The following is a 25,427-nucleotide window of genomic DNA, read 5'->3' on the forward strand; positions in this document are numbered from 1 at the left end:
CTACAAGACAGTGCCAGCATAAGACAACTGTGAGGACTTTGTGTGCAGAGAGGAGTGCTTGTCCAGGCTGCGCCCACTGAAAGCTCCGTAGCCTTTGCAGTTTGACAGAAAACATGCAGATTTTTTGAAAATGTCACAGAGATGCTTTTTGAACTTCTCACCCACAAAAGCATAGATGACTGGGTTGAGGCAGCAGTGGACAAAGGAGAGTGCCTCAGTCAGCTCCACGGCTAGGTCTAGCCTTTGGCTTGTCTGGCAGTCATCGATGATGGACATGTTCCTCAGAGAGTCCAAAAAGAGCACAATGTTGACGGGGGTCCAGGAGAGAAAGAACACAATGACAACAATAAAAACCAGTTTAATTGCTTTGTACTTGTTCTTGGTATGGCACTTCTGAAGGTTTTTCAAGATGCTGTGATAGGAGAAAATGAGGACAACAACAGGGATTAGCCACCCCAGGATGTTGACTAAAAAATTACTGAAAGTCTTCCAGCCATTGTTGCCATCAGGATAGTGAAGGAGGCACTTAATCTGGTTATTGTCATTCACTTCCTGGAAAAAAAGTAAGTCTGGCATTGATGCTAAAATGGCAACTGCCCAAATGACCAGACTGGTGATAAACCCAACGGCAGCTGTCCGAATCCCTTGGACATGGAGGGAGTGGACTATGGCCAAGTACCTGTCGACGCTCATGATGGTTATGAAGAAGACATTGCTGTAGAAACCAATGAAGTAAACTGAGCTGATGATTTTACACAGTGCATTTCCAAAAGTCCACTGGCTTACAATGGAGTAGTGAACCAAGAAGGGCAGGGAGAATATCAAGAGGAGGTCAGAGACAGTCAGATTCAGCAGATACACATCAGTCATGGTCTTGATTTTCATGGAGACTGCCAGAATCCAAACAACCAAAGCATTTCCCACGAGGCCTGCCACAAACAGTATGGAGTACAGCACTGGAAATAAGGTAGATGCGAATGCTGGAACACCTTCAGGATTGCAGATGATGTGTAGCTCTGAGTAGTACAAGGCATATTCATAGGCTGCAGAGGAGTTAGGTGTTGGTGAGATATAACTCATCTGTTCAAGGACAATGAAATTCATATGAGCCAAATCCCACATTAGCAGATATACCTGCCACGAGTCTGCTCACACCAAGCTACATGAGGACAAAACAGATGTGCCACAGCTGTGGTATAAGATGCAAATGAGGAATGAACACGAGTGACTGGCCATCCCCCTGTAAGACCCAGGATGAATCCTGGGGCATCACAGGGGCAGAGGAGATCAAGGAAAACACAGCTGTGGTGGTAGAGGTTACCAGCATCCTCCTGCTGGCTCCATGTGGGGCCATGGCCCAGGCCTGAGTCCAGGTAGGGTACTGAGGCCAAAGACAGGGACCATCCTCAAACCAGCAACAACATGGGCATGGCCAGGAGGCTGAGAGCCCCTGATATGGGTTTTGGGGTCCTATTTTATGTTTCCTTCTGAAAGGGGAAAGGGAGCATGGCCCAGGGAGAAACTGACATATTAACACTCATCTCCCAAAAGCTTTGTTTCCAGTTAGCTGAGTGCCAGAAATGGGATGCACCAGCAGCAGTGGCATGTCCCCTTCCTGTTCACCAGCCCCTCGCAGCTCGCCCACCCCCCAGGGCAGTACTTGTGACAGCAAACAATTAAAGAAGATGGAGAGCAGCGCCCCTGACAGGATGTCCTCCATAGGACACTCCTAGCACTACCTCTGCCCTCAAGGACAGTCTTCTTCCACAAGCACTGTGTCATCAGCTAAAGATATTTTCACCCTCTGTTTTGTTTCTTTCCAGAGAACAACAATCACACTGATTTCTTCTGAATGCCCACTATCTCCACTGTGTCCCCACAGAAAAACTGAACCTCTAAAATGTGCTACTGGCCCGGCTTGCAGGAGAGAGCCTGGCAGGGAGTGACTCACCAATATGTCCTCAGAGCCAATGCTGCCCAGCAGGTCTGTCAAATTCTGCTCCATAATCCAACTCTGTGTCTGAAAGAGTGCAAAAAACCTGTCTTTATATCACGTATTTTTAAGCAGCAGGCATACCTTTGTGTATATAGGCTGGCAATATTTACCTTAGCTTATGCTGCAATGCCAAGTCGCTGGTAAGGTCCTTACTGTGGCAGTGCAGTCCTAAAGTCGCTTTCCCTGTGTGACCACTGCTACATTAAAGATGTATGAAACCCCAAGCCAGTGAGTTCAGCCTCTATACTTAACACCCACAGAACGGAAATGTCAGCTTTATCTTCTGTATGATCACAAAGTTTTCATTTTGAGCATTTACATTCTTCAGTGGAAGAGATCTGCAATTTCCTCCATGTCTTTGAAGTGCTCCTGTCTCCCACAGGACAGCAGCATGTCCTGCTCCTGCAGGACAGCAGCATGTCCTGCACCTGCTGTCCCTGCTCTGAAGTTCTGGTGTCTAGGAGAGAGTAAGTAGTGCTGTCTCTGCCCTGCTCCTAGGGCTTTTGGTGAAGATGGCTAAGGGGGATGGCCCAATGCTGCCAATAGCCAGCAATGGCAAAGGGCCCCATGTTTGCTTGAACATTTCATTTTTCCTTGGAAGGCACCTTCCTCCTGCACCCACCCGAGCACAGACAGGAATACCTAAGGGAAATGATCATAGAATCACAGCTATTTAGGTTGGAAAAGGCACTTAAGATCATTGAGTCCAACTGTAATCCTAACACTGCCAAGTACATTTGAACCTTTCTTCCCAGAACACGCATGCTGCAGGATGCTCTCACAGACTAACACTGAAATAAAGCCCTGAACAGCCCTGAATTCCCACCAACCCTACCACATGCTCACTGTGACCACATCCAGACCCAACACAGCTTCCATCCCACAGCTGTCCCCGATCTTCCCCACAACACAAGACACAGGGGAAGGAGCAGCCCTACTGAGCAACAGGGAGCATTTGAAGTGTGTGTTATCTCCTTAAATACTGCTGCTCCTCACTAGAGCTTGGTGCATTACTGAAATTCAGGCAAGTTGTGTTGCATTAATAAACAGATGGGACTCAATCTCCTCAAGCAGAAAAAGCCAATTATTTATTAATATAATTCATTTTTATACACTTTTCACAGACCTTGTGCTCAACTCCAATTGGCTACTAGTTTTCTTGCTCAATTAATTGGTTAATAATTGGCATTTTAACTTTCCATCAAATCTCTCTATTCTTGGATTGTTGACATATTTTCTTCACTGATTCTCATGGGACAAATCTATTGTTTATGCAGGTGCAAACTTATTTTTCTTCCTAGAATAGGTTGTTGTGCTAACTGCCTTCATTCTTACCACTTTTCCTTATGGGAACTTAGAAGCTACTGCTAGCTTAACTAGAGTAGCAGGGCCTAAACCATATTTAAAAAGACCTTTCTTTTATAATATTTCTACCTGTCTGCAACAAGTCATATCATCATTTTGTTTGTTTTTGAACAAAGAGCACCTCACTGGGCATCAGTCCATAGCATTTCTCAACAAATCATTCCAAATGGAAATTCAAACCCTTTCTCAAACCTTTTGGATGTTCACCTTCACTCACCATCGCTCCAAAGGCAGAGGGATAAATTTCTGTGAACCAAGAAAATCTGCAACTATTGCATGTGTAGCAGTGGATGGCTTTCCTCGGCCGTGGTGGGCAGTGTGACATTAGGTCAAAGTTTTACATGTGAGTCAAGCCATGACAGCCAAGCTCTGCTGGGTATTAACTCTTACAAAATCTGAAACTAGGAATTAAAACCAGAAACACAATCTTCTGTTACAGGCAGTGTTACAGGCAGTTGCTGGCAGTGATGAAGCTTGATCTCCACTGCCCTAATGCAGGATTAAAACGGCACTCACAACTCTCTTGGTGCTAAAGTGGAAAAGAAAACAACCAGGAATTATTCAATGTGGAAAAAGATGTGTCCACCAAACAGGGATTTGGCAGTTCCGTGCCTCTCATCTTTCATCTCCTAAATAGAGATGACAAGCTATCAGAGCACAAGGACAGCGACATGAAGGGACGCGGCTCCCTCTGCTGGGCATCCCTGCAGAATTGAGGCACAACCCTGCAGAGACGTGAGAGATCAGCAGCGCTGTTTCACCTCTTCGTTCTGCATGAGGCTTATTTTAAGGAAGAAAAGGTTTCCACAGCAAGGTAATAACCTGGAGACTGCTGTTGCTGCCAGGGTTTCATGCCGGATGAGCTCTTTCTTGGGATGCAAGCCACTTGGCCAATATTGTTGCAGCCCATCTTGCTTCAGAAAACTACAAAAATGTCAATTGTTGTTCTTCCCAAAGATATGGAGGAAGAGAATCTAGCCACACCATCCCCAGTTCCATATAGAAACATTTCAAATGCATCACTTGAGTTTGTCACCCCTATACAGTTAAGCTTACCCCTCTAAACAATCTACTTACCCAATCCCATCCAGAGCAGCCAGAAACACGCCAAAATAAATAGCCAAAGGGGCTTTTTCAAAATGACACATACATCCCAGACAGCTTCCTTATACAATCAATTGTATAACAGATTGGGTTTAAAAGGAAAAGTTTTGGTAGCAAGGGGGCTGCAGGGCTGCCTGATGTGAGAAGATGCCAGAATCTGCCCCCGTGGTGGTAGTAGCCTGTGGAGGATCAGTAACGGGACATCACACCATGATCAAAATGATCAAGTGAAGCTGATTTATTGCAAAAAGCAAGCTGTATTTATACTGTTCTCTGTTGTTCACGTCTCAAGCTAATAAATGATTGGTTAAACCCTTCTACGCAAGCATTTTAATACTTCAGTTAATTTTAGAATTTTAGCTAGTTTTTCTTCTTCATGTGTCTCGCTGCGGTTTTCTTGCCTGCCTTTGCATCCTGAACCATCTGCTTCTGAGTGTGTTCTTCTTCTTTCGTGTCCTTCAAGGGCATTGTGACCTTACTCACTTTCTATGAAGGCTGGATTGTGCATATGTTGCATATGCCCATTGTCCTGCAAAAAACTCTCAACAGTAGCCAGTTCCAGCTGACTCCAAGACGGCCCTGCCGCTGGTCAAAGCTGCGCCCATTGGTGATACTGGTAGTGCCTCTGTGATTCAGAAACACTGTGCAGCAGCAGCTGTGACAGAGTGAGAATATGTGAGAGAAATGTCCTGCAAAGCCCACAGCTGGTGAAGATGGAGAGGGAGGAGGAGCTCCAGGCAGCGGAGCAGAGATTCCCATGCAGCCTGTGATGATGCATGTTGTATCTGTGTTAGTGAACAGTGGAGCAAGATGTAAGGTAGGGAAAGAAGCACTAGGAGGGAAGGGGACAAGCTGATTTTTTCCATGAGTCATCAGACAAAGTTAGTTAATGAAATGAAAGGCATTCACTCACCCAAGAAGGGAACTGCTTAACAAGAAAGGAGCTTGCCAAAGGGAAGAGGGAGTTCATAAGGAAGTGCTTTTGTGAGCCTGTGTGTTACATTTTCTCAGAGAAGTATGTCCTCTCTTTCTTCAGGGGCTGCCACAAGGCAAAGTGAGCACAGGAGAGGAAGTAGTTTGTGCATAATGGCTACTGCTGCACACCGGGTTTTCTTTCTTGGAACACCTGGAACATGACCTTGGCCAAGGCCCAGCAAACAGGCAATTCTTAGAAAAGCAGCTTCCAAAGCTGTAACTTGCTCCTCCCAGCTCCTCCAGTTTTGTTGCTGATAAGCAGTGTCTGGCTCTGCAGGCACTGTGAAGCCACAGTCTCAGGGCTGGCACAGGTCTAATACTGAAACTCTTCATTTTGGTGCTCACTTCCTCAATGCTCTGGAAAGCCAGCCTTCCTCTGCTCTGGGCCCAGGATGTGGATGAGCAAGTGGAAACACTAGCAACAGGGGTAAGGATGCATCAGTGCACATCTCAGGTTTCTGAACAACACTGTGGGTATCCATAGGAAGCTGGTTTTGTGGGGATGTGGGAGGTGTGAACTGAGGGAAGACATGAAAGCTGCCAGTTATGAACTGACCCTTCCCACTGCCCATGTCTGACAGAGCGCACTGGGGTTCAGTTGCTGGATGCAGGCCAGAGCACTGGAATATAGAGTACAGCTGCTGGAACTGAGTAAATTCTGGTGACCCCAACTTCAGGCCGTGACACTGTTGGAGGTGAGGCCACAAAGTCTGAGCACCTGTTCTATGAAGACAGGCTCAGAACATTGGGGCTGTTCAGCTTAGACAAGAAAAGGTTCTGTGGGGATCTCATAGAAGCCTTCCAGTATCTGGAGGGGGCCTACAGGGAAGCCAGAGAGGGACTCTTCATCGGGACTGCAATGATAGGACAGGGAGTAGCAGGTATAAATTGAAAGAGAGGAAATTTAGGTTAGCTATTAGGAAGAATATTTTTATGTTTGGTTGGGTTTTTTTTGTCAGGGTGGCGAGACACTGGAACAGGCTGTCCAGAGAAGCTGTCAATGCCCCACACCAAGCAGTGTTCAAAGCAACACTGGATGGAGCCTAGAGCAGTGTGGGCTAGCGGGAGGCGTCCCCTCCCGTAGCACAGGGACTGGACCTGGATGAACTTCAGAGACCCATTTCAGCCCCTTTCCGTTTACGATTCTATGTAGAACGTCCAAAAGCCGTGACAAACAGGCGGTGCGGGGCAGAAGCGGCGGGAAAGGGAGCCGGCCCCGGGCCGCGGTAGAGCGACGCCGCGGCGGCCGAAGGGTTACGGGAGGCGCATGCGCCGGGCGGGCGGTGCTCCGGGAGGGGCTGGCTCGGGGCTGGGCCTCGCCGCTGCCCGCCGCGCTCTGGGGTGCCGGGCGGCGCTGGGATGCCGGGCCGGGAGGCGGAGGTATGGCTGCGCCGGACCGGGCTCGGCCGGGTCGGGTCGGGTCGCTGCGCCGGGCCCTCCCCGCTCGCTCTGCCGGGGAGAGGCTGGGGCAGCGCCCCGGTGGGAGGCGAGGGGGGCTCGCTGCACCCCCTGCGCTGCTGCGCCGTGTTTCGCGGCCTCGGGGGTACGAGGGGACGGGTCCGTGACGGTGGGTCTGGGCGGACCTCGGGCCACCACTGCTGGCTCGGAGCGTGCCCCACACTGCTCCTGATCAGTCCGTGCTTTCTAGTCTGTCGTGATTGGCGCAGAAACTCATTCTTCATTAGCAAACACCGTTATGTGTTTATTGGAATATAAACCCTCTCTAAACACCTAAAAATCTTCGCCCTGCCGTATGCTCTGTGCCTCCTGCGGTATTATTTCCCGAGAAGTGCCGCTGTGGGCAGCAAAGGCAGCCTCAGCTGAGCAGGCCGTGCGGGGCTTTTGAGTGCGTTTGGGCCGGGTTTGGGTCTGGGTCTGGGCAGGGTTCGGGTCTGGGTCTGGGCAGGGTTCGGGTTTGGGTCTGGGCAAGGTTAGGGTCTGGGTCTGGGCAGGGTTCGGGTTTGTGACTGGGCAGGGTTCGAGTTTGTGACTGAGCAGGGTTCGAGTTTGTGACTGGGCAGGGTTCGGGTTTGGGTCTGGGCAGGGTTCGGGTTTGTGACTGAGCAGGGTTCGGGTTTGGGTCTGGGCATGGTTAGGGTCTGGGTCTGGGCAGGGTTCCCCGCCAGTGCCCCTGGCAGCGGGGGGACCGTGGTGTGGGCGTGGGAGGTAAGGGTTGGGGATGTTGCCAGCCGAGGTGGATGGGACTGAGGCAAAGGTACAGGTGGGTGGTGGGAAGGGGACACCTATTTCCTTTGCCGTGGCAAAAGATAACCAAGTGGCTGCTAGTAGATATGGTGTTCAGAAAACTCTTACCAACCACCAAATTTCAATGAGATTCTGGAACAATCTCCCAGAAAAAGCAGAGAACCCAAAAACCACAAATAAAACTTGATCAGCCTCAGAAAAGGTCTGGAAAAGCTTCCTGTACCCTAAGCAGCTGTCCTTAGCATCTGGGGTCAGCACACCTTCCTTCCTACAGCATGCGATGTTATCAGCTGAAATGTTTCCTCTTGTGCCATTTTTAATGAAATGGCCATTTAAAGTTCTATTCTTCCTCTTCCAGATGCATCCAGTCCTAAAGGCCTTTGTGTGCGGCTCCATCAGTGGCACTTGTTCCACACTCCTCTTCCAGCCCCTTGACCTGCTGAAAACGCGCCTGCAAGCTCTGCAGCCTGCTGTGAATGGGTGAGAGGAGGGGGATGTGTCTGCCTGGGGGGCCTGGAGGTGCTCTGCCTAGGCTTCTGCCTTATTTGCTGACTGGGGCTTGGAGTTCAGAGTTGTTATCTGGGAAATCAGGCTTTGTAAAAGAGGTGGTATGTTTTTAAATTACGGAAAAGGATTGTTATTTTGCTCCAGAAGAACAAAAATATCTGTGAGTGGTTAGGAATGCCACTGGAATAAGTTGTAACCTCAACATTTGTTCTCATCTGGGAGACTGGTGTTTGCTGGAGTAGCTACCATGCAGTTTTATGGGGTATCCTCTGCCTGAAAAAAATCCTGTGTGGTTGTCAGGTAATTTTTCATGCATGCAGCTTGCTGTTGTCAACCTACAATCTGCTGCTGCTAACAAAGAGAGTGAGCAACTAAAAATGCTAATGGGTGTTACAAGTTGTGAGATACAGAAGATGATGGAGAAGCCCTGGAAAGATTGACCAAGAAAAGCAGACTGAGATGAGGAAGAGCACCTTGGAGGTGCTGAGTTAATGCACAGATGAGTGAAAGGAGTGGCTGATCTGGCACAGATCAGAAGCAGGTCATTTCTGCAGTTCCTGTCTTGTCTTTATTTCAGGTCTGGTCGTGCTGGGATGGTGACACTGCTCTTTAGGGTTGTTCGTACTGAGAGTATTCTGGGGCTCTGGAAAGGTGTCTCTCCAGTAAGTGGCTGGTTTAACTCTGACCCGTAAAAACAAGTAAATAGTTTATTGATTTATTTAATTAATATTAAATATTATTTAATAGTTTACTACTGTTTATTGATAATTATGTCTGCCTGAATTTAATAGCCAACTCTTCTACAGTTATGAGGGAAATGACATAATTTAGATTACATTCTATTTTAAGGAATTAATGTTGTGAATTTCATTGATTTGGTTATGACAGTCCTGAGCAGCTGAACATTTGAATACTTTTGCAAATGTGGTGTGGCAACTGCAAGAACTTCATTTTGGTTTGGAATATCTTGTTCCTAGAAAACCGCCATTGAGGAATGCAATAAATCCTGACATCAGTTGAATAATTTGTCTGTCGGTGGCATAAATGATTTCTACCTTATTTTCTCTCCTCAGCATGTTAGCTTTAGTGATATTTTTGTCTTCTACAAAGCTTCCTGTCAAGTTGAACAGTCTCAGAAATGTTCTGTAGTATATTTTGTCTTATGTAAACTTTTCCTTTCTTCATCTGCTTCCGTTTCTCCTGAAGTCCTTTGCAAGATGTATTCCTGGGGTTGGGATTTACTTCAGCACTTTGTACGTGATGAAGCAAAAGTTTCTTGTGGACCGTTCACCCACAGCCCTGGAGTCTGTCTTCCTGGGTGCTGCCGCTCGTGCAGTTTCTGGGATTTGCATGTTGCCAGTGACTGTGGTGAAGACCCGATATGAGGTATGACTTTACAATTAGTCCCCTGTTAATGGAGTCACACCTTCCTTGTGATGCAAAATAGTTCCTTCTGCCTGGAGAAGGTTGCTGCCACTTGGGTACAGCCAGGAATGTAATCCTGATTTCACCTCAGTTCACACATTGTGCAGGAAATGAAATTTGGGCCAGAAGATGAAATAGAATTTGCCGTAAGATTTATAAGTTTCAGTTGTATGCAATGTTTGTGTAGCATCTTCCATATGTTACCTCTCTGAAGGATTCTTTTAAAGGCTGAGTTAGGTGAGACCCGTTTTTTGCCTTGGGTTGTCCTCTGTGTTGCCATCTTGGGCATCACATTAAATTCACAATTTGTTTGGATGTTATATCCTCAGGGTGTGTGTAGGGCTCCTCAACCTGTGCCTGGCACATGGATGACTGACCTTTGTCTCCTCTTGCAGAGTGGAAGATTTGGCTATGGGAGTGTGTATGGAGCCCTGAAGAGTATCTATCAGACTGAGGGGCCTCGTGGCATGTTCAGTGGGCTCACAGCAACGCTGCTGCGGGACGCGCCCTTCTCTGGCATCTACCTGATGTTCTACACACAGACCAAAAACCTCACACCTCAGGGTGAGGCTGAATGTTGGATGCTGGAGTGGAAAATGTTCCTCTTCTCAGATCCTGCCCTGCAGCTGACAGCCTGCATGCTCTGCTTGTTGCCCTCCACTTTGGAAGTTAAATTAGTCTCCTTCAGGGCTTTGGGTCACTCACTCACTCACTCACTCACTCACTCACTCACATGTGCCTGTGGAGAACTGTAGACCTACAGCTGAGGTCAGTGCAGAAATGGAGACTGGCCGTAAATTGATTGATTGTCTTCATGAAGGCTGATGCATAACTGGGTTAGTGAACAGTTGAAAGACAGGGTGCCTTAAGCACTGCTTCCTGCTTCTGCTTGTCTTGCTTACCACTCAGTTTCCACTAAACTGAGGCTTCTCTGATATTGGAACTCTCTGGGGCAACTTTTGTACAATTTTTTCTTTTCTGATTTTCTGTCAAATTCAGTTCCCCGGCAAGGGGGGCTTCTTAATAGTTCTAACTTTTGACTCGTAGCCACCTATCCCCTTGAAAGGTTTCTCTAGCTGCATGGATTTTAACTTCTCTTAGGTTCTGCTGTTGATCTAACCATTCAATGGCTTTCACTTTGTCACACAGCTTGAGTGTTCGTGGCCTGAGTGGTGTCTGAGTGCCTTCCCTTTGCTCTGTTGCAGACCAGCTGGATTCAGTGTTCATGCCCTTGCTGAATTTTGGCTGTGGGATCTTGGCGGGGATTTTGGCCTCTTTGGCAACACAGCCTGCTGATGTCATCAAAACACACATGCAGCTGTCACCCCAAAAGTACCACAGGACAAGCCAGGCCATTGCCTTTATCTACAAGGTGAGGTGAATCCCTTCTGACATGCACAACCACATCCTCAGTTCTGATCCCCTTGCTCAAAGCACAGCTTTGCTGGGGAAGTCATTGCCTTTGAAAGGAGGTGAACAAATGTCAGTGCTTCATCTGCTCTTGCAGTTGGACAATTCAGTGTCAGCATTTTCAAGATGGTGAAGGGGGTCATGCTGTGGTAGACCAAGACTATAGTGTGCAGCGTGAAATGCTGGTTTCAGATACAAACCAGCTACAAAATAATTCTTTGCTCTTTAGGCATCAGAAGAGAAATAAATGCCCAGGTCTTTATTGCAGCAATGGGGTGGAGAAGTAGTCAAAGCCCACCTTTCCCTTCCTGCTGTTAGAAGGGCAGATCTTGGCAGATTCACTCTGTTTCCATATTGAACTCTATTCCTAAGCAGTAATGTGTTTATTTGTGTATGCATTTTTGTGTACCTTTTTTTCCCTCAAATCATAATGTTTCTTGCTTCAATACTTAGAAATCTCAGAATAGCTGAGAGATTTCTGTAAATAAGAAGGTCTAAAATAAAGACTAGTTATTTTACTGTAGTGTCTCAAAATGATTACACTCTTGCCTTCTCTTTGTTGGACTTGACTGTGGCTTTCTCCATCTGTTGTCTCCATCCTGGCCTTTCTTTTTCCCACTCACTGCTCTTCCTGCTTTGCTGGGTAGCCCTGCAGTAGTGCAGTGCTACAGGTTCTTCCTAAACACTAAAAGCTGTTTAAGCCTGGGTCTTTCAGAGACAGATCTGGGTCTGAGCTGAAATACATCCTGTGATCTTCCATGTAATAAATGATGAGAAATTAAAGCCCTCTAGGCAGATTGGGATGAATTGCTGTTTATCTCCTGTTGCAGGACTTTGGGCTGGTTGGCTTTTTCCGAGGCGGTGTGCCCCGAGTTCTCAGGCGCACTCTGATGGCAGCAATGGCATGGACGGTGTATGAACAGATGATGGAAAAAATGGGCTTGAAATCCTGACTGAGCTGCACGAGAAAGGACCAGCTCACTCCTTCTCCCGCTTGTTGTGATCAACTGGCACTGAGGAGTTCCCAGTTCCACAGAGGAATAAGCCTTCCTCAGCCAGGAAGGAAGCCCTTCTGAAACAGGGCATTTGGCCTTTTGGCAAGTAGAGGAAAGGAAGGATTGGATCTTTGTGTTGTTTGATCAATGCATTCCACAAGGACTGCACTTACAGACTGCAGTGGGAAATGGCAGGGTTTTCACAGCCTGGTAACTATGCTGAGAAGCCCCTTTTAAAAATAACTCTGTGCTCACCACCTTTATGCAATGAGACAATATTAGAGCAAAAGTGTTTGAGGAGAAACAGTGATGGCAGAACCTGCCAGCCTGTTCCTTGTGGGCATGGCCAGAAAGGCCACAGTGACCACCATCTGATATAGATCCTCTTTCCTCATATGCTTTATTCTCACAGGGGAGCACTAGGCCCTGGTGGGAAACTGGATGTGTGTTGTGATGCTTGCATTGTGGGCATGGGTGGAAGAGAAATAAGTGCAGAGGAAAAGCTACAAACATGGTCTCTGCCATCACTTTTGTACTGTGGTTGATCACAGAGACAGTAACTGGACCCACCTTGCTGTGTTCTGTGTTATGTTATTGAGCACCTTATCTTGAAATGTCCTTCTGCCTCTACAGCAGAGTTTGCACAGTAATTGAGAAGCATAAGGCACTTTAGAATTGACTGCTACCAAAGTTCTACTTGTTCTCTGAAAAAAAAAAAAAAGCTGCTGGTCTAACTGCAGCAGAAACACTTGAGTGAGTTTTGTTGGATTTTTTAATGCAGTTGTCATAGAGACTTGTTTGCTTCTTATTCTTTATTTGTTAATCCCTGATCAACACCCTCAGCGTGAACTGGTCCTTAGATGTAGCTTTTAGGGCCATGGCTCATAATGCATAAATGTATAATGGAAACAGATGTAGATACTAGCACTTCATATTTCCCTTAAAACATTGCTGATTGCATGTGGAGTATGCTTTGGTTTGGAAAGAAAAGGTTGCTATTTCTGTAAGCTTTCTCCAAGGTTTGAGTCCTGTGGGTGCTTGGTAGTGACCTTTAATTCCCTTAGGGCTCCACACAGACCCTTCCCATTTTCCTGGCTGATCCTTTTCTCTTATTCAGGTAGTCCACGTTCGAGTATGCCTGAGTTTAAATACACTTTTCATCCTCTGTGCCTTCTTACTCTTTCCTGCTGTGTTACTCAGACCTCACAGTGTGTGCCAGGTGCAGCCTGATCCCCCCTCCACTTGTGCCTCTGTGATGGGTTGGGTCCCTTGCAGCTCTGTTAGCATAGCCATGAAGCTGGTGTGGCAGTGTGCATCCTGTTCTGTAGTGCCTTGCAGAAGACTTAGCTTTGGCTTTTATTTTCTTAAATATCTAGGGATATTGCAATTCACTTTAGAACCAGAGCACCTGTCTCTAAACATGAGGATACAACACTGTATGAACAACCAGTGCTACCTACCTGTTGTTCATAAATTTTAAAGTGTATTTTGGACAGTCACTGCCTGCCCAGGCAACTTCCCGAGTGCAAGAACAGAGGGGATGTGGGTTGTTAAAGGTGTTCTTTACCAGATTTCAACTCCAAGAATGCTTGATGACTGATGTAAAAGTTGAGGGAAGTGTAAGAATAGAGGCTTGGAAAGTGCTGCCTGTTTTCAGACTCAGCCCATCTGTGAGGGGAGGCTGGTGCTCTGCACTGCAGGAGTCTCCAAGAATGGTGGTGGAGGGTTCTGTGTGCACATCTATGTGTTAGCAACAGAGCACTGCATCAAATCAGGCATGTGGCATGTTATTTGCTAAATCCTAAATGTGAACACCTGTTCCTTTCTTTTGCTGTTCCTTCAGCCCTTAGTGACCAGAACTTGTGAGAGTGCATGAAACCCTGGTAACTGCACATCCTGCTTGTTTGCTATCCTGAGCACTACTGACACACAGCTGGGGAACCAAGTCTGGGATTGCTGACCTGGCAGAATAAGGTGGCAATCAGATGAGTTACCTCATTTGTCCTTTATTCCCCTGTGTATGGGATCAAGCCAGAATTGTGCTGGAGCCTGAATTTATTTATTTGGTGCTTTATAAATCTGGTGTGTGAGTTGGATCTGTTGAACATCCTGGGCTGTGGTAGCCAAGGGCAGTGCGTGGGGTCACCTGCAAGGTGGTTCACACATATTTTGTTCCTGGTTTAGCAGTGCCAAAGCAATGAGCAACCTGTGCAGACAGAAACTTAAGCTCTTAAAAATGAGGCAGGCAAGCAAAGAATGCGAGGTAATCTGAAATTAAATAAAGTCCTCATGAGAAACCTGAATTTCAGGAACACTTTGGTGGCTTTTATGTCCCTATACTCCTGCCTGGTCAAGTAACGAAGAAGTAGAGAGTTTATTTCCATGTGCTAATGTTTTAAGGTCTACTGTGGGGTTGTTTGTTTGTTTGTTTGTTTTAAATCTGGAATTGGGCCTAAAGCAGTGTTAGCTTTTACTTTGGGAAGATTTTTCCATTCTGCTCTGGTGCTTTGTTATTGGAGTAGAGTGTAAAACTATATGGTTTTTGGCTTGTGGATTAACCTGGGCTCCTCTGGGTTTAACAAATAGAGAATCGAAACTGCATTGTGTTTCATCTACCATGAGTGCTGCAAATCCAAAAGCTTATCTACCTGTGAGTTGGGGAGACTGAATTCTGTGATGCAAGCTTGTTTGTTTCTCTTTGTTATTTCTTTTGTCAGGTTTCATATATGGGAGAAGGGAAAGCCTGAAGTTCTGCTTCACTCTGTTCTGAAAGCTTTATCACATGGTCAGGCATAAGACTATTTCTCAGCTCTGATCCTTACTGTCCTTCACACTTTCCCCTCTTCAAAACCATTCTGTTTCTGAAGTGATTTATTGAAGTTTCTCCTTGATAGCTATAGCAAGTCAAGACAATCAAGTGCATGGACTTGAAGTTTAGTTGCATTCCCCTTGAGGTTTAATGCTTATACTTAACAGCAGATTGTCACTGTACAGCCTAAAGGTAAAGAAAATCAAATAAAAGATCTGGACAGAGGTGGTTAATCGCCTACCTCCATCATGCCAGCAATTCAGCACTAACAGTCTTGTCAGATAATCATTTCCAAAGCCATCTTGGCTTGGATTCCGGAGACAGAGGTGTGCTCCCTCTGTGCACTTCAGGATGGCAATGGGATCCCTCTTGGAATGACCTCTGTTGCTGGCAGTGCACTGTTATGCATGCATTGTCTCTGCTTGCCCCTGCAGCTGTGGCTGAGAACACAGCTGGCTGGCATGTTGAGGCAGGCAGTGTTTAAGTGAGCTGTAAGGACACAACAGAAATAGTCTGATTATTCATGCTTTAGAAGCTTTATGTTTTCACTTCTCCTGTGTGATGATTTGTTTGGTTTTTTTCTCTCAGTCTCTTAAACAGAACTGGAGCTTTGAAACATTGCACAGCTTTGAGTATTGTGAGTCTGTATAGTATGTATCTATATAAAATATTTATGTGAAAAGATGTAATATATGTTTTTATTAAAAACTGGTTGCTAAAATTAAGGATATAATCTCTTCAGTGTTTCTTTTAAAGAACCCAAACAGACAAGCCCCAAACTGATTAAATGCACAAGGGACTGGAGGGATTAAGAAGGCAAAAGGAGTTTCCCAAGAGGACAGGACTGTTGCATGTGTTCAGAGCCCATAAAAGGCAAGGAATATTCTCTTTTTCTGTGGTGTATAATATGCACAGGTTGTGCTAGTACAACCTAAATCAACTTTGCTTAAATGGAAAAACCACACAGCACTGGGGAATGTTGTGTTTTACACAGCTTCCTCTGCCTGCCTGCTGTGTGTAAAGACAGATGGCTGTTGAATCCCTGTTCTAGCTGGTGAAATACCTGCCTTCAGGACAGTGGGGTTTTAAACTCTCCAGGGAGAAACTGTTTTTTGCCTCCTGCTGAACACGTTTCTGCTACTCAGGCAGTCTGATCTTAGCAGGGGACCAGAAATTGTGCCTGGGACACAATTGTCTCCTGCAAGGCATAATGCAAAGGAGTGCTGGATTGCTGGGATCTCCTCTTGCTGTCACAGTATGGTCCTGGGATTCAGTAGCAGGCAGGTTATGCTAAGCAAAACATTGTTGATAGTGAGATGTGCATCTTCCAGATGTAAAAATCCGAAGCCTCTTTACTTGCTTAAATAATACATTCGTGTGATAGACCTACCAGACAGTGCTGAGGTGTGGCCTTGTGCCAGCTGAGCCTAAATTGCTTGTGCAGATTCCTGGTAGCAAGTTAGGCCTGGGACAGTGCCTGCTCCTGCACACAGGGCTCCCCAGAGCTCTCCTGCTGCCCTGAAGAACCACCTTCTGTGTAGTGGGTGTTGGCATCCACGCTGCTGACAGCTGCCCCAGCTGTGAGAAGAGATAGCAGACAAGATCCCTAACCCTTCTGGGGGATAGAAGGTGGGGAAGATTGAAAGTTTAAAGGCACTGTGGTTGTAACAAAACATTGAGCTACAGATCTCCCTTCCTCATTAAAAATGGGCAAACATTTTGCTTGCTTTTTTAATTTCAATGAGTTTGGTGCCACACATAACCACTGATGCCAGAACTGCACAGAAAAGATTCCTCATCCCACACAGGCATATATATATAAGTGTACTTTTGTGAACTCCATGTGGGTTTCTTGAATATGCTTATCCCTTCTGCTTTGGTGCTTATTTCAAAATAGCAAGATGATTTTCCACATTGCAGTTTCTTAATTTGTGATTTTAGCACTGTAAAATGCTTTAGGAGTCTATCATAATGCATTAAGGAGTTTTAATAAAAATGACAAAATCCCAATGAGAGGTTAAAATGTGACCTCTGGAAGTTTTTGTAACAGGCATTAGGCAATTCTAACTTTGTAGAACTAGAAATAAATGTGCCAAAACATGTTTTCCCAAAATGTGTAAGAAGTAATAGCAAAACTTTGAAACACAAGCCAAAATGGAATTTAAAGGGGGGCACACTGAAAGTGTGTTGATCTTCACAGCTCTTCTTTGCCTTCTCCAGGGGTGCTACAGGATCTCTTGGGTGACACCCACTGTCACATTTGGTGGGATAGATACTGCATGAGCCTCCTCCCCAGACACACAACCCAACCCCTTCATTGCAGGGGCTGTCCTGGCATCACAGAACACCTCCTGTAGAGCCCTGTGAGGAGCCCTCTCTCCCAGCACTGGGGCCCTGGTACAGCCCCCTGCTCAGAGGCTTCTGGCCAGGACTGCTGCTCTGCTGCAGCCTGGGCTGGCTGGCTGGGAGATGCTCTTTGTGGGGCTTTGTGACCACCCCAGGCACCTACTTGAGGTCCTCAGTGTAGCCCCCAAAGGCTGGTGGTAGCTCAGTGACACTTCTCTCTGCACCTGTGGGCCCCAAGTCCCCCTGGCTCTTCAGGAGGGCCGGTGCCTCAAATCCACCTTTCCTGGCTTTGCTTGCTGCAGAGCAAGGCTATTCCCAGGAGCTGCCAGCAGCTCTGCATGTAATTGTGTAACAGAGTTCAGGGTGAACTTTGGACAAGGGCAACCTTGGCTAAAACATGTGATAAGATAGATACACTTTCACTTGAGGGACACGTCCATTAGTAACAGATTATTTTAAACTGTCTCAGCATGCAGATAAAAAAATAAAGGCAAGCTTTCAGGTTATTTAAGAAAATAATTAGAAATACTTTATTGTCCAGCTTCATCACCACTTTTCCAAGCCATCTCATGGGCTGTGGGCCTCATGTAGCAGAAAGGGCCCATAAGCGTAACAATAAAAAATAAATGAAGTATTAGTGATGCCAGAGGAGTCTATAGCACTGACCAGTGGTACTCTTTTGATAACATCATACTTTCTGCAATATTCAATACTAAATTTACAATCATTATGTTCAATACATTTTTAATACAGATGGGTTTCAACTGTGCAGAAGAACTCTCCAGGCAAAATCCATTATCCACACCATGGTGACACCACCACCACCTCTCCTTTTCCTTCCTAAGCTAATATTCACCCTGCTCCTGTCTCCTCAGGAGAGACACAGTTTGTACACAGCCCCATCAGGTCAGCTCTCACCATCCACAGTTCACTTACCCCAGTGCCACAGATGTCTGTAATCTCTCAGGCAGTAACAGATCACACTCTGGCTGAGGGCATAGTAACCTGTTGCTGAGTTTCATTTTGCCTATTTTGTCACCACCATGTGGCAAATGTTTGAATTACTCTCTTACAGCATATTCTACAGCTAATTTTGTAATCTCTCTAATTAACACCACCTAATAAGTACAAAGAAAAGAAGGACAGAGGGCCATTTTCCAGCAGAAAAAGAACATACATGAGATGATGTTGTAACCTGCTACTTGAGCAACTCTTCCCCAGAGTAACTCAGGGCTCAGGCATGGAAAAGGAGAGTCCAGGCCCAGTCACACTGATGTGGTTATATGAGGTTAAAATAGAAGGGAGAAAACTAAAGGAGCACTGTTGTTGGAAAGACATGAAGATGAATTATCCCTTGCAGAAGGTACTGGCAATAGTATTTGCACAATCCAGAAATCTGTCCAGAAATGTATCCAGATCTTGATGATAGCAAGCATAGCAAAGCAAGTATCGCTACTTTTCTTTATTTTCTAGAAATTCCCTTCTCAGGCCTGTGTCTGAGAATAGGACAAGGAAAGTGAGAAAGACCATGAAGATTCTTAAATCTCACCACTTTCTGTGGTTTTTTAAAAGCAAACAACAAAAAAATACCAAACCCAACAACACACACAAAAAAAGGGGCAAGTACCACAAAAATGTCTACTGCAGAACAAGGATGTGTAAGTTCAGTGTCGATTTCACATCTTTTTACTGTCATTTCTGCAAAGGACAGGAACAGCCTTGGCTGCTCAAGCTCTCCTGCGTGGTCCCAAAGCAGTGCCCCTGCAGGGAAGATGCTGCAGCTCCATAGAAGCTTCCCCCCACAGCAGGCAATTTAGAGCCTAGATATAATTCATCAAATAATCACCAGCCCTAAAAGCATTTATTTCACTTTCAGCAGGAAAATGTTTTAAATGAAATGTTTTAAATGAAATGTTTTAAATAAGTCTTTAGTTTCTGTTCACTTCAGGACCTCAAAAACAGCCTTTATGTTGCTTGGAGCACAAGCCTCAGGATGCTGTGAAGCAGCTCCAGACTGACAGAACCACAGAATCAGTTCACTTGGAGAAGGCCTCTGAGATCCTGGACTCCAAGCCATGAGCGAACACCACCTTGTCAACCAGACCCTGGCACTGAGTGCTTCGTCCAGTCTTCCCTTACACACCTCCCGGGACGGGACGGTGACTCCACTCCCCGGGCGACCCACTCCAAAGCCCAATCACTCCATCGGTGAAGAAATTCCTCCTAATGTCCAACCTAAACCTCCTCTGGTGAAACTGGAGTCCTCCCGTCCCGTCGCTGGCTGACAGGGACAAGATGCCGGCCCCCACCTGGCTACACCCTCCTTCCAGGCAGCCATAGAGAGCGGTAAGGGGTCACCCCTGAGCCTCCTTTTCTCTGGGCTAAACACCCCCAGTCGCTCCTCACAGAACTCACACTGCAGACCCTTCACCAGCTTTTTTCCCCTTCTCTGGATCCGCAATCCCACAAATCCCACGAGCTTCGTTCAGAGCCGGCGTCGGGAAGGGGCCGGAGCGGCGGGCGCGGCCCGGGGATGCCGGGGAGGCGCGGCCGCCGCGGAGCCTCACCCCCGAGGCGCCCCATTGGCTGCCGAGCCTATATATGGCCGTCAGTAGGGGGCGGGTTCTCTTTCGGCTCCGCGCCGCCCGGGCCTCCACACGGCGTTGTCAGCGTGAGTCGGGGCCGGGGGGCGCGGGGGCGGCGGGGACGCGTTCCCCGCCCTGCGATAACACCGGGGGGCACTGTGCATCCCGCCGCACCGCCGGCGGCCGGGTTGAGCCGGGCCGGGCCGGGCCGGGCTGCGGGGAAGGCCGAGGCCTGCCGCTTGTAGCGCGGGAGGCGGCCCAAGATGGCGGCCGGGGCGGCCGGACCTCGTGGCGCGTCCCCGCCGGGCTGAGCCGCGTCCCTGTGCCCGCAGGTTCCCTGTCGTTGCTTCCCAAGGGAAACCCCACAATGTCCGGAGGCCTCGATGTCCTGCAGATGAAGGAGGAGGATGTCCTCAAATTCCTCGCTGCCGGGACCCACCTGGGAGGTACCAACCTGGACTTCCAGATGGAGCAGTACATCTACAAAAGGAAGAGCGATGGTAAATAGGCGGGATGAGTTGCCCGGGTTGGGCAGCTGGGATATTGTGGGCACAACTGGGAGGAGCAGAAAAGTGCTAGCGCTTGATCTCTTTAGCATGGTTTCTCCATGGCCTTTGCATACCAGTGTTAACTCAAAGTAGAATAAAGTACTGATTTTGGAACAATTGTACTAGTTCTTGACTATCTTGATCTTTAATCTGGTAAATCAATCACACCTGGTTTCAGTAATTTTGCTAGTTCTTTACTATATTAATAAAATGGTTTTAGTATCTCAGTAACGATTTCTCCTTGTTTGTATTGGTCTTCAGTATAAGCTGCCCTGTTTACAAGATTAAAATTCATATGAGGACTAGGTTTTTGATAATAAATGCTGGAAGTGTGTGACATTAGAACCATAAGGGGAGAATTTTCTTTAGGATAGCTTTCCATTAGCTAGAATGAGACTAGAGTGTCATTATTTCATAAAGGCCATTAAGGTGATGGAGCATGTACAGAGAAGGGCAGCAAAGCTTTTGAAAGGTTCAGAAAATGTTGTGAGGAATGACTGAAGGAGCTGTGTTTGTTTAGTCCTGAGAAGAAGCAGCTCAGGGGGGATCTCACTGCTCTCCACAACTGCCTGAAAGAAAGGGTCACCCTTTCCTGCCTGCCAGCAGTCAGAGGACTTCAGGAAATGGGGTTAAGATAAGGGAGATTCAGATTAGATAATACAAAAAAAAATTCACTGCTTGGATAGTCAGACAGTGGAATAGGTTGCCCAGTTGTGTTTGAGGGACCTGAATACGATGCTGATTCTTTAAATTTTGGAGTAACCACAGCCATGTGACATGTTTAATGGCAGAGGAGTGCTATCCTGTTTTAGGATCTTGTATTTGCTGGTTCCTCTAAAGCCTTTTGTTGCTGACAGGTATTTACATCATCAATCTGAAGAGGACCTGGGAAAAGCTGCTCCTGGCAGCTCGTGCCATTGTTGCCATTGAGAACCCAGCTGATGTGAGCGTCATTTCTTCCAGGAACACTGGACAGGTATGGACATCAGGAGGCCTGCAGTCTTGGGAGCAGGACTCCCTTGCCTTGCATGCATCACTGCCGGCCAGTGACAGCTTGGTGACAATAGGCAATAACACCAGTTTTAACTGTAGGAATGCTTTCTGTAAACATGGTTTTTGTGTTGCACTTGACAGCTTTAAACAGATTAGTTGAAACCCACTCCCCATTTCCAGGCATTTGATAACTTGTTTTTCTTCCATGTCCTTCTTCCTGTTGGATTTCTGTCATATTAGTGGTCAGCCCCCTGGTGACCCCTTCCTCCCAGAGCTACTGTGTGTAATTGGCAGTGGGCAGTGGTTTTTTGGGGACAGTAAGCCCCTGATATGAAAGTTGTCAAAGAAGAAATTTTCTATTATTGAGCAAGGTATAGTAGCCAGTATATTTGTAATTTTGACTCTTAAAATTTTTAGCAAAAATGTTCTGTTGTAGAAGGTGATAACCTTTAACTAGTCACTGGAGTTTGAGATGAGGTTGAGTGAGGTAGCTGCAGGTGGGGTTGTTTGGGTACCTGCAGGTGGGGCCACAGATGTTTAGGGAGATTCAGGGGTGGATTTCTGAAGGAAAAAAGGTGGGCTTGATGTGCACACTATTAAAGCTTGATGCTGAGGTCAGTTTCTGGCCAGTGAGCTCTCAAGTGTCGGAAGTGTGCGACAGCAAAGGATGGCAGGGTTTTCGCTAACGCCACGAGAGGGGCTCCCTCTAGGATTGGAGTTTGATAGTAGGCCCTGCCACATGCCTGACAAGTTGGAAGCTGTTGAAATTGAATGAGAACCGCCAACTGCTATTTCAATGGACAAAACTACAATTTGTGTGTATTTATTACTGAGTTTTTGTGTACTTCCTTGAAGTTCCTGGATAACAAAAAGATACCGAAATAATGGAAGAAAACCTGCTTTGCTTTTTTTGTAAGCTTTTTGTTTAATTCACCCTTCCCTAATTTGGACTAGAGCTTGCCAATAACTTGGGGGGAAGAGAAGGCTTTTTAAAATTTTCTGACTTACTGTTTTTAAATTCATGGTGTAGCTCTTTGCAAAAACATTTTTATTTTGTCTCTTTCTGAAGTGGTGAGCCCTGATTTCACAGGAATGGAAACAAATAGTTCAGTTAAATTTCATGCACATTCACTGGGAGTGCCTGGGTGACTTGGCTGAAATGCCCTTTTCTGGTTTGGTTGAAATGCAGTTTTCCTGCTTCACCTGTGCTGTGTCCCGTTTGCAGCGTGCAGTCCTGAAGTTCGCTGCTGCCACTGGGGCTACTCCCATTGCCGGGCGCTTCACCCCTGGCACCTTCACAAACCAGATCCAAGCAGCTTTCCGTGAGCCGCGGCTCCTGGTGGTGACGGACCCGCGGGCGGATCACCAGCCCCTGACCGAGGCATCCTACGTGAACATCCCCACCATTGCCCTGTGCAACACGGACTCCCCGCTGCGCTACGTGGATATCGCCATTCCCTGCAATAACAAGGTGACGCCTCCCTGCGGTGCTCCTGTCAGCTTCCTCCATGCGCTTCCAAGATGGATGCTTTCTGCAAGGGAGGGTTGGCTCGTGTCTCGCGTGTACCTTGGGGGATGAGCTAATGAATGTCTATTGCAGGTGGGTGGGGAGGAGAAAATAAACTGCACACAGTTGGAGCTTGGAGCTGAGGCTGGTTTCTGGCCAAGGAACTCTCAAGTGTAGGACGTGTGCTATAGTAACCTGGCAGGATTTTTCGCTGACGCCATGAGGGTCTTTGTGACCCAATGAGTGGAGTTTGATAGTCATTCTTGCCACAGATCATGAATATGAATGAAAGATAATATGAACTCATGGAGAAACTGCTCTGAGACATTACCTTGGCAGAAATCACCTGAAAGGTAAAGTCTGGGAAGATGAGAATCTATCTTAGATCTCTGTTGAAGTGTCAGTCAACAAAACTAATGTAAGCCACATGTGAGGATGTGTGTAAGCTTTATTTATTTTGTCAAGTTTTCAATTTCTTCATTCTTGAGTATGTGGTGAGCATTATCCCTGTCTTTTGGATGAGACTCACATGAGGGTGATGAGCAACATGAAACTCCATAACAGGAGACTTACTTGAGGCTGTGATGTAATGGCATCATGATTTCTGCAGAGACCTGAAAATGTCACTGGAAACTTGAAAAGTTACCTTTTTTTTAATGTTGAAGTACTTAAGTCTGGCATTGGCAAGTAACGTCTTTCACCAAGCACAAGCTTGTGGTACAAATAGGTCTTCTGCTCTTTCTGGAAAGGTTTAGCTTTACAGCCAACTCATACCTACTTTGTTGTGTTCCAGGGAGCCCACTCGGTGGGCCTGATGTGGTGGATGCTGGCTCGGGAGGTGCTGCGCATGCGTGGCACCATCTCCCGTGAGCACCCGTGGGAAGTCATGCCTGACTTGTACTTCTACAGGGATCCCGAGGAGGTAGGAATCCTCATGGCAGGGAGCATGTCTCTCTGGGATGTTCTGCTTGTGCTCATGTCCCATGGTCCCGTGTGTCTGCTGTCGAGGACAGGTTTTGCTAGTGTAATGATGGCACTTCATTCACACTCTGCTGTGGTGGTTGGTTAATTGTATTCCCAGTTGGTGCCTGTTTGATACTTGATAGTAAGGGTTGTGTTCTGGGATTGTGTTCCTGGGAGACTCAGGCTGGGCTCTTCCATTGCAGATTGAAAAGGAGGAGCAGGCGGCTGCTGAGAAAGCAGTCACAAAGGAGGAATTCCAGACTGAATGGACAGCCCCGGCACCTGAATTCACTGCTCCTCCTCAGCCTGAGGTTGCAGATTGGTCTGAGGGAGTGCAGGTCCCATCTGTGCCCATCCAGCAGTTCCCCACAGGTCAGTTTGGGGAGTGTCTGTGGGGAGGAGTGGGGGATGTTGTGGGTGGAAGGACCTGGGGAGCACTAAGTGCTGTTGTGTTTGTGATTGCAGAGGACTGGAGTGCCCAGCCTGCCACCGAGGACTGGTCAGCAGCTCCCACTGCCCAGGCTACTGAGTGGGTTGGCACTGCCACCGAATGGTCTTAACTTCAGCCCTGCTGTACTGTGAGAGAAATAAAGGCTGGTTTAGTACACCGTGTGCTGGTGCTGCGTTTGTAAAGTTGCTGGCTGGTGACACGTGGGTAGCATGGGGCATGCCTGTTACACCCTGTTAAATGGAGCTGGGGCATTGTCCCTGCCTGCAGCAGCTCACTGGGTTGTCCCTCCTGTCTTTCTCAGTTTGTGAAGCTGGTCTCACATTCTTGCCTTCCCTGGCTCCACCCGGGTGAGGAGGCAGCCAGTGTGTGTGGTCAGGGGAGAGGACATGGTGAGGCTGGGTGAAGCAGTTTGCTTTCAGTTTTTCTTCTTTTTATAGCAGCCTGTCTGGGTCCACCCAAATGATTTTGTTGCTCTACCTGGGGTTTCACAAGTTGGCAGGGTGAGGATGATTCTGGTGGGTGCTGGCCTGACTAAACAGTGTGGTGAACAGTCCTTGAGTTGGGAGCTGCTCCTCTGATGGAATCCCAGCTTTAGCATCAGTATTACCAGTTCCTTCCTCAAAAATACTGCAGTAATGTTCAGGAAAAAAACATATTGATTCATCTGCTTTAGTTCTTAAAGATTATATTGCTGTGATTATTTTATTAACAATAATGGAAGGTAGACCAAGAAAATGGGGTTTTTTTGTTGGAGGTGAATATTGTTCAGATTGGATCAATTTTCCCATATTGGTGTTGTTGCAGATGCTCCTTTTTGTACCTTCAGCACTGCAAATTAACCTGTAAAGAACGTTTTCTCTTGGTGCATGTGCTCATTTAATTTTATTGTAATAGTGCATATTAGCAGTAAAAAATCTAAAGCAAGTTATGCATATTACTGCACAGTATCTGTCCAAAGGAGACTGATCTTTCTTCCTCTTGTCTTTACCTATTACATGCAAGATGACTAAAAGTTTTGTTAATAATGAACAGGTGAGCACTTCACCATTTGTTCCTGAAAGAGAAAGAGAAGCTCTGTTTGTTCACTGCATTCCTCAGAAGTTGTGGCACATCCTTTGCTACTCTGCAGAATCCAGCAGGGGGAGGCTCCTTCCTGCCACCTGAGTTTTGTCACTTGTGTGTCAGGGTGTGTTGAGAGCCTGGTCATTTGGGGACTATGTACCTGCTGATTGACTCCCCAGAT

General features: G+C 46.8%; 3 protein-coding genes and 2 non-coding genes across 7 annotated transcripts; 4 read left to right on the forward strand and 1 right to left on the reverse strand.

The window, feature by feature from the left end:
• Nucleotides 1-2,005, reverse strand: LOC128935731 (C-C chemokine receptor type 8-like). The gene is made up of 2 exons (XM_054274243.1): nt 1,952-2,005; nt 1-1,080 (listed from the first exon to the last, which is right to left on the reverse strand). The coding sequence occupies exons 1-2, from the start codon at nt 2,003-2,005 to the stop codon at nt 1-3; spliced, it is 1,134 nt and encodes a 377-aa protein (XP_054130218.1).
• Nucleotides 2,006-5,792: 3,787 nt separating this feature from the next.
• On the forward strand, nt 5,793-15,516 carry SLC25A38 (solute carrier family 25 member 38). 3 transcript variants are annotated; one of them, XM_054274168.1, is made up of 7 exons: nt 5,793-5,867; nt 8,004-8,125; nt 8,730-8,814; nt 9,359-9,538; nt 9,973-10,141; nt 10,783-10,949; nt 11,818-15,516. In XM_054274168.1, the coding sequence occupies exons 1-7, from the start codon at nt 5,793-5,795 to the stop codon at nt 11,938-11,940; spliced, it is 921 nt and encodes a 306-aa protein (XP_054130143.1). In that variant the 3' UTR covers nt 11,941-15,516. The 3 variants fall into 3 exon arrangements, with proteins under 3 accessions (XP_054130143.1, XP_054130144.1, XP_054130146.1); XM_054274169.1 differs by lacking the exon at nt 5,793-5,867 and adding an exon at nt 6,751-6,820; XM_054274171.1 differs by lacking the exon at nt 5,793-5,867 and adding an exon at nt 6,921-6,983.
• Nucleotides 15,517-19,738: 4,222 nt separating this feature from the next.
• Nucleotides 19,739-24,338, forward strand: RPSA (ribosomal protein SA). The gene is made up of 7 exons (XM_054274079.1): nt 19,739-19,808; nt 20,055-20,222; nt 21,128-21,246; nt 22,489-22,734; nt 23,564-23,692; nt 23,937-24,105; nt 24,199-24,338. Exons 1-7 carry the CDS (start codon nt 19,739-19,741, stop codon nt 24,291-24,293), a joined length of 996 nt encoding a protein of 331 aa, XP_054130054.1. The 3' UTR covers nt 24,294-24,338.
• LOC128935793 (small nucleolar RNA SNORA62/SNORA6 family) lies at nt 21,849-22,006 on the forward strand. The gene has a single exon (XR_008482965.1). It is a non-coding gene; the product is annotated as a small nucleolar RNA SNORA62/SNORA6 family (small nucleolar RNA).
• LOC128935792 (small nucleolar RNA SNORA62/SNORA6 family) lies at nt 22,886-23,044 on the forward strand. Its single transcript, XR_008482964.1, has one exon. It is a non-coding gene; the product is annotated as a small nucleolar RNA SNORA62/SNORA6 family (small nucleolar RNA).
• Nucleotides 24,339-25,427: the final 1,089 nt, after the last annotated feature.

This window comes from Melozone crissalis, unplaced genomic scaffold (genome assembly GCF_028551555.1).
Source record: "Melozone crissalis strain CALT ecotype California unplaced genomic scaffold, PUWL_Pcris_2 ptg000016l_1, whole genome shotgun sequence".
NCBI lineage: Eukaryota > Metazoa > Chordata > Aves > Passeriformes > Passerellidae > Melozone > Melozone crissalis.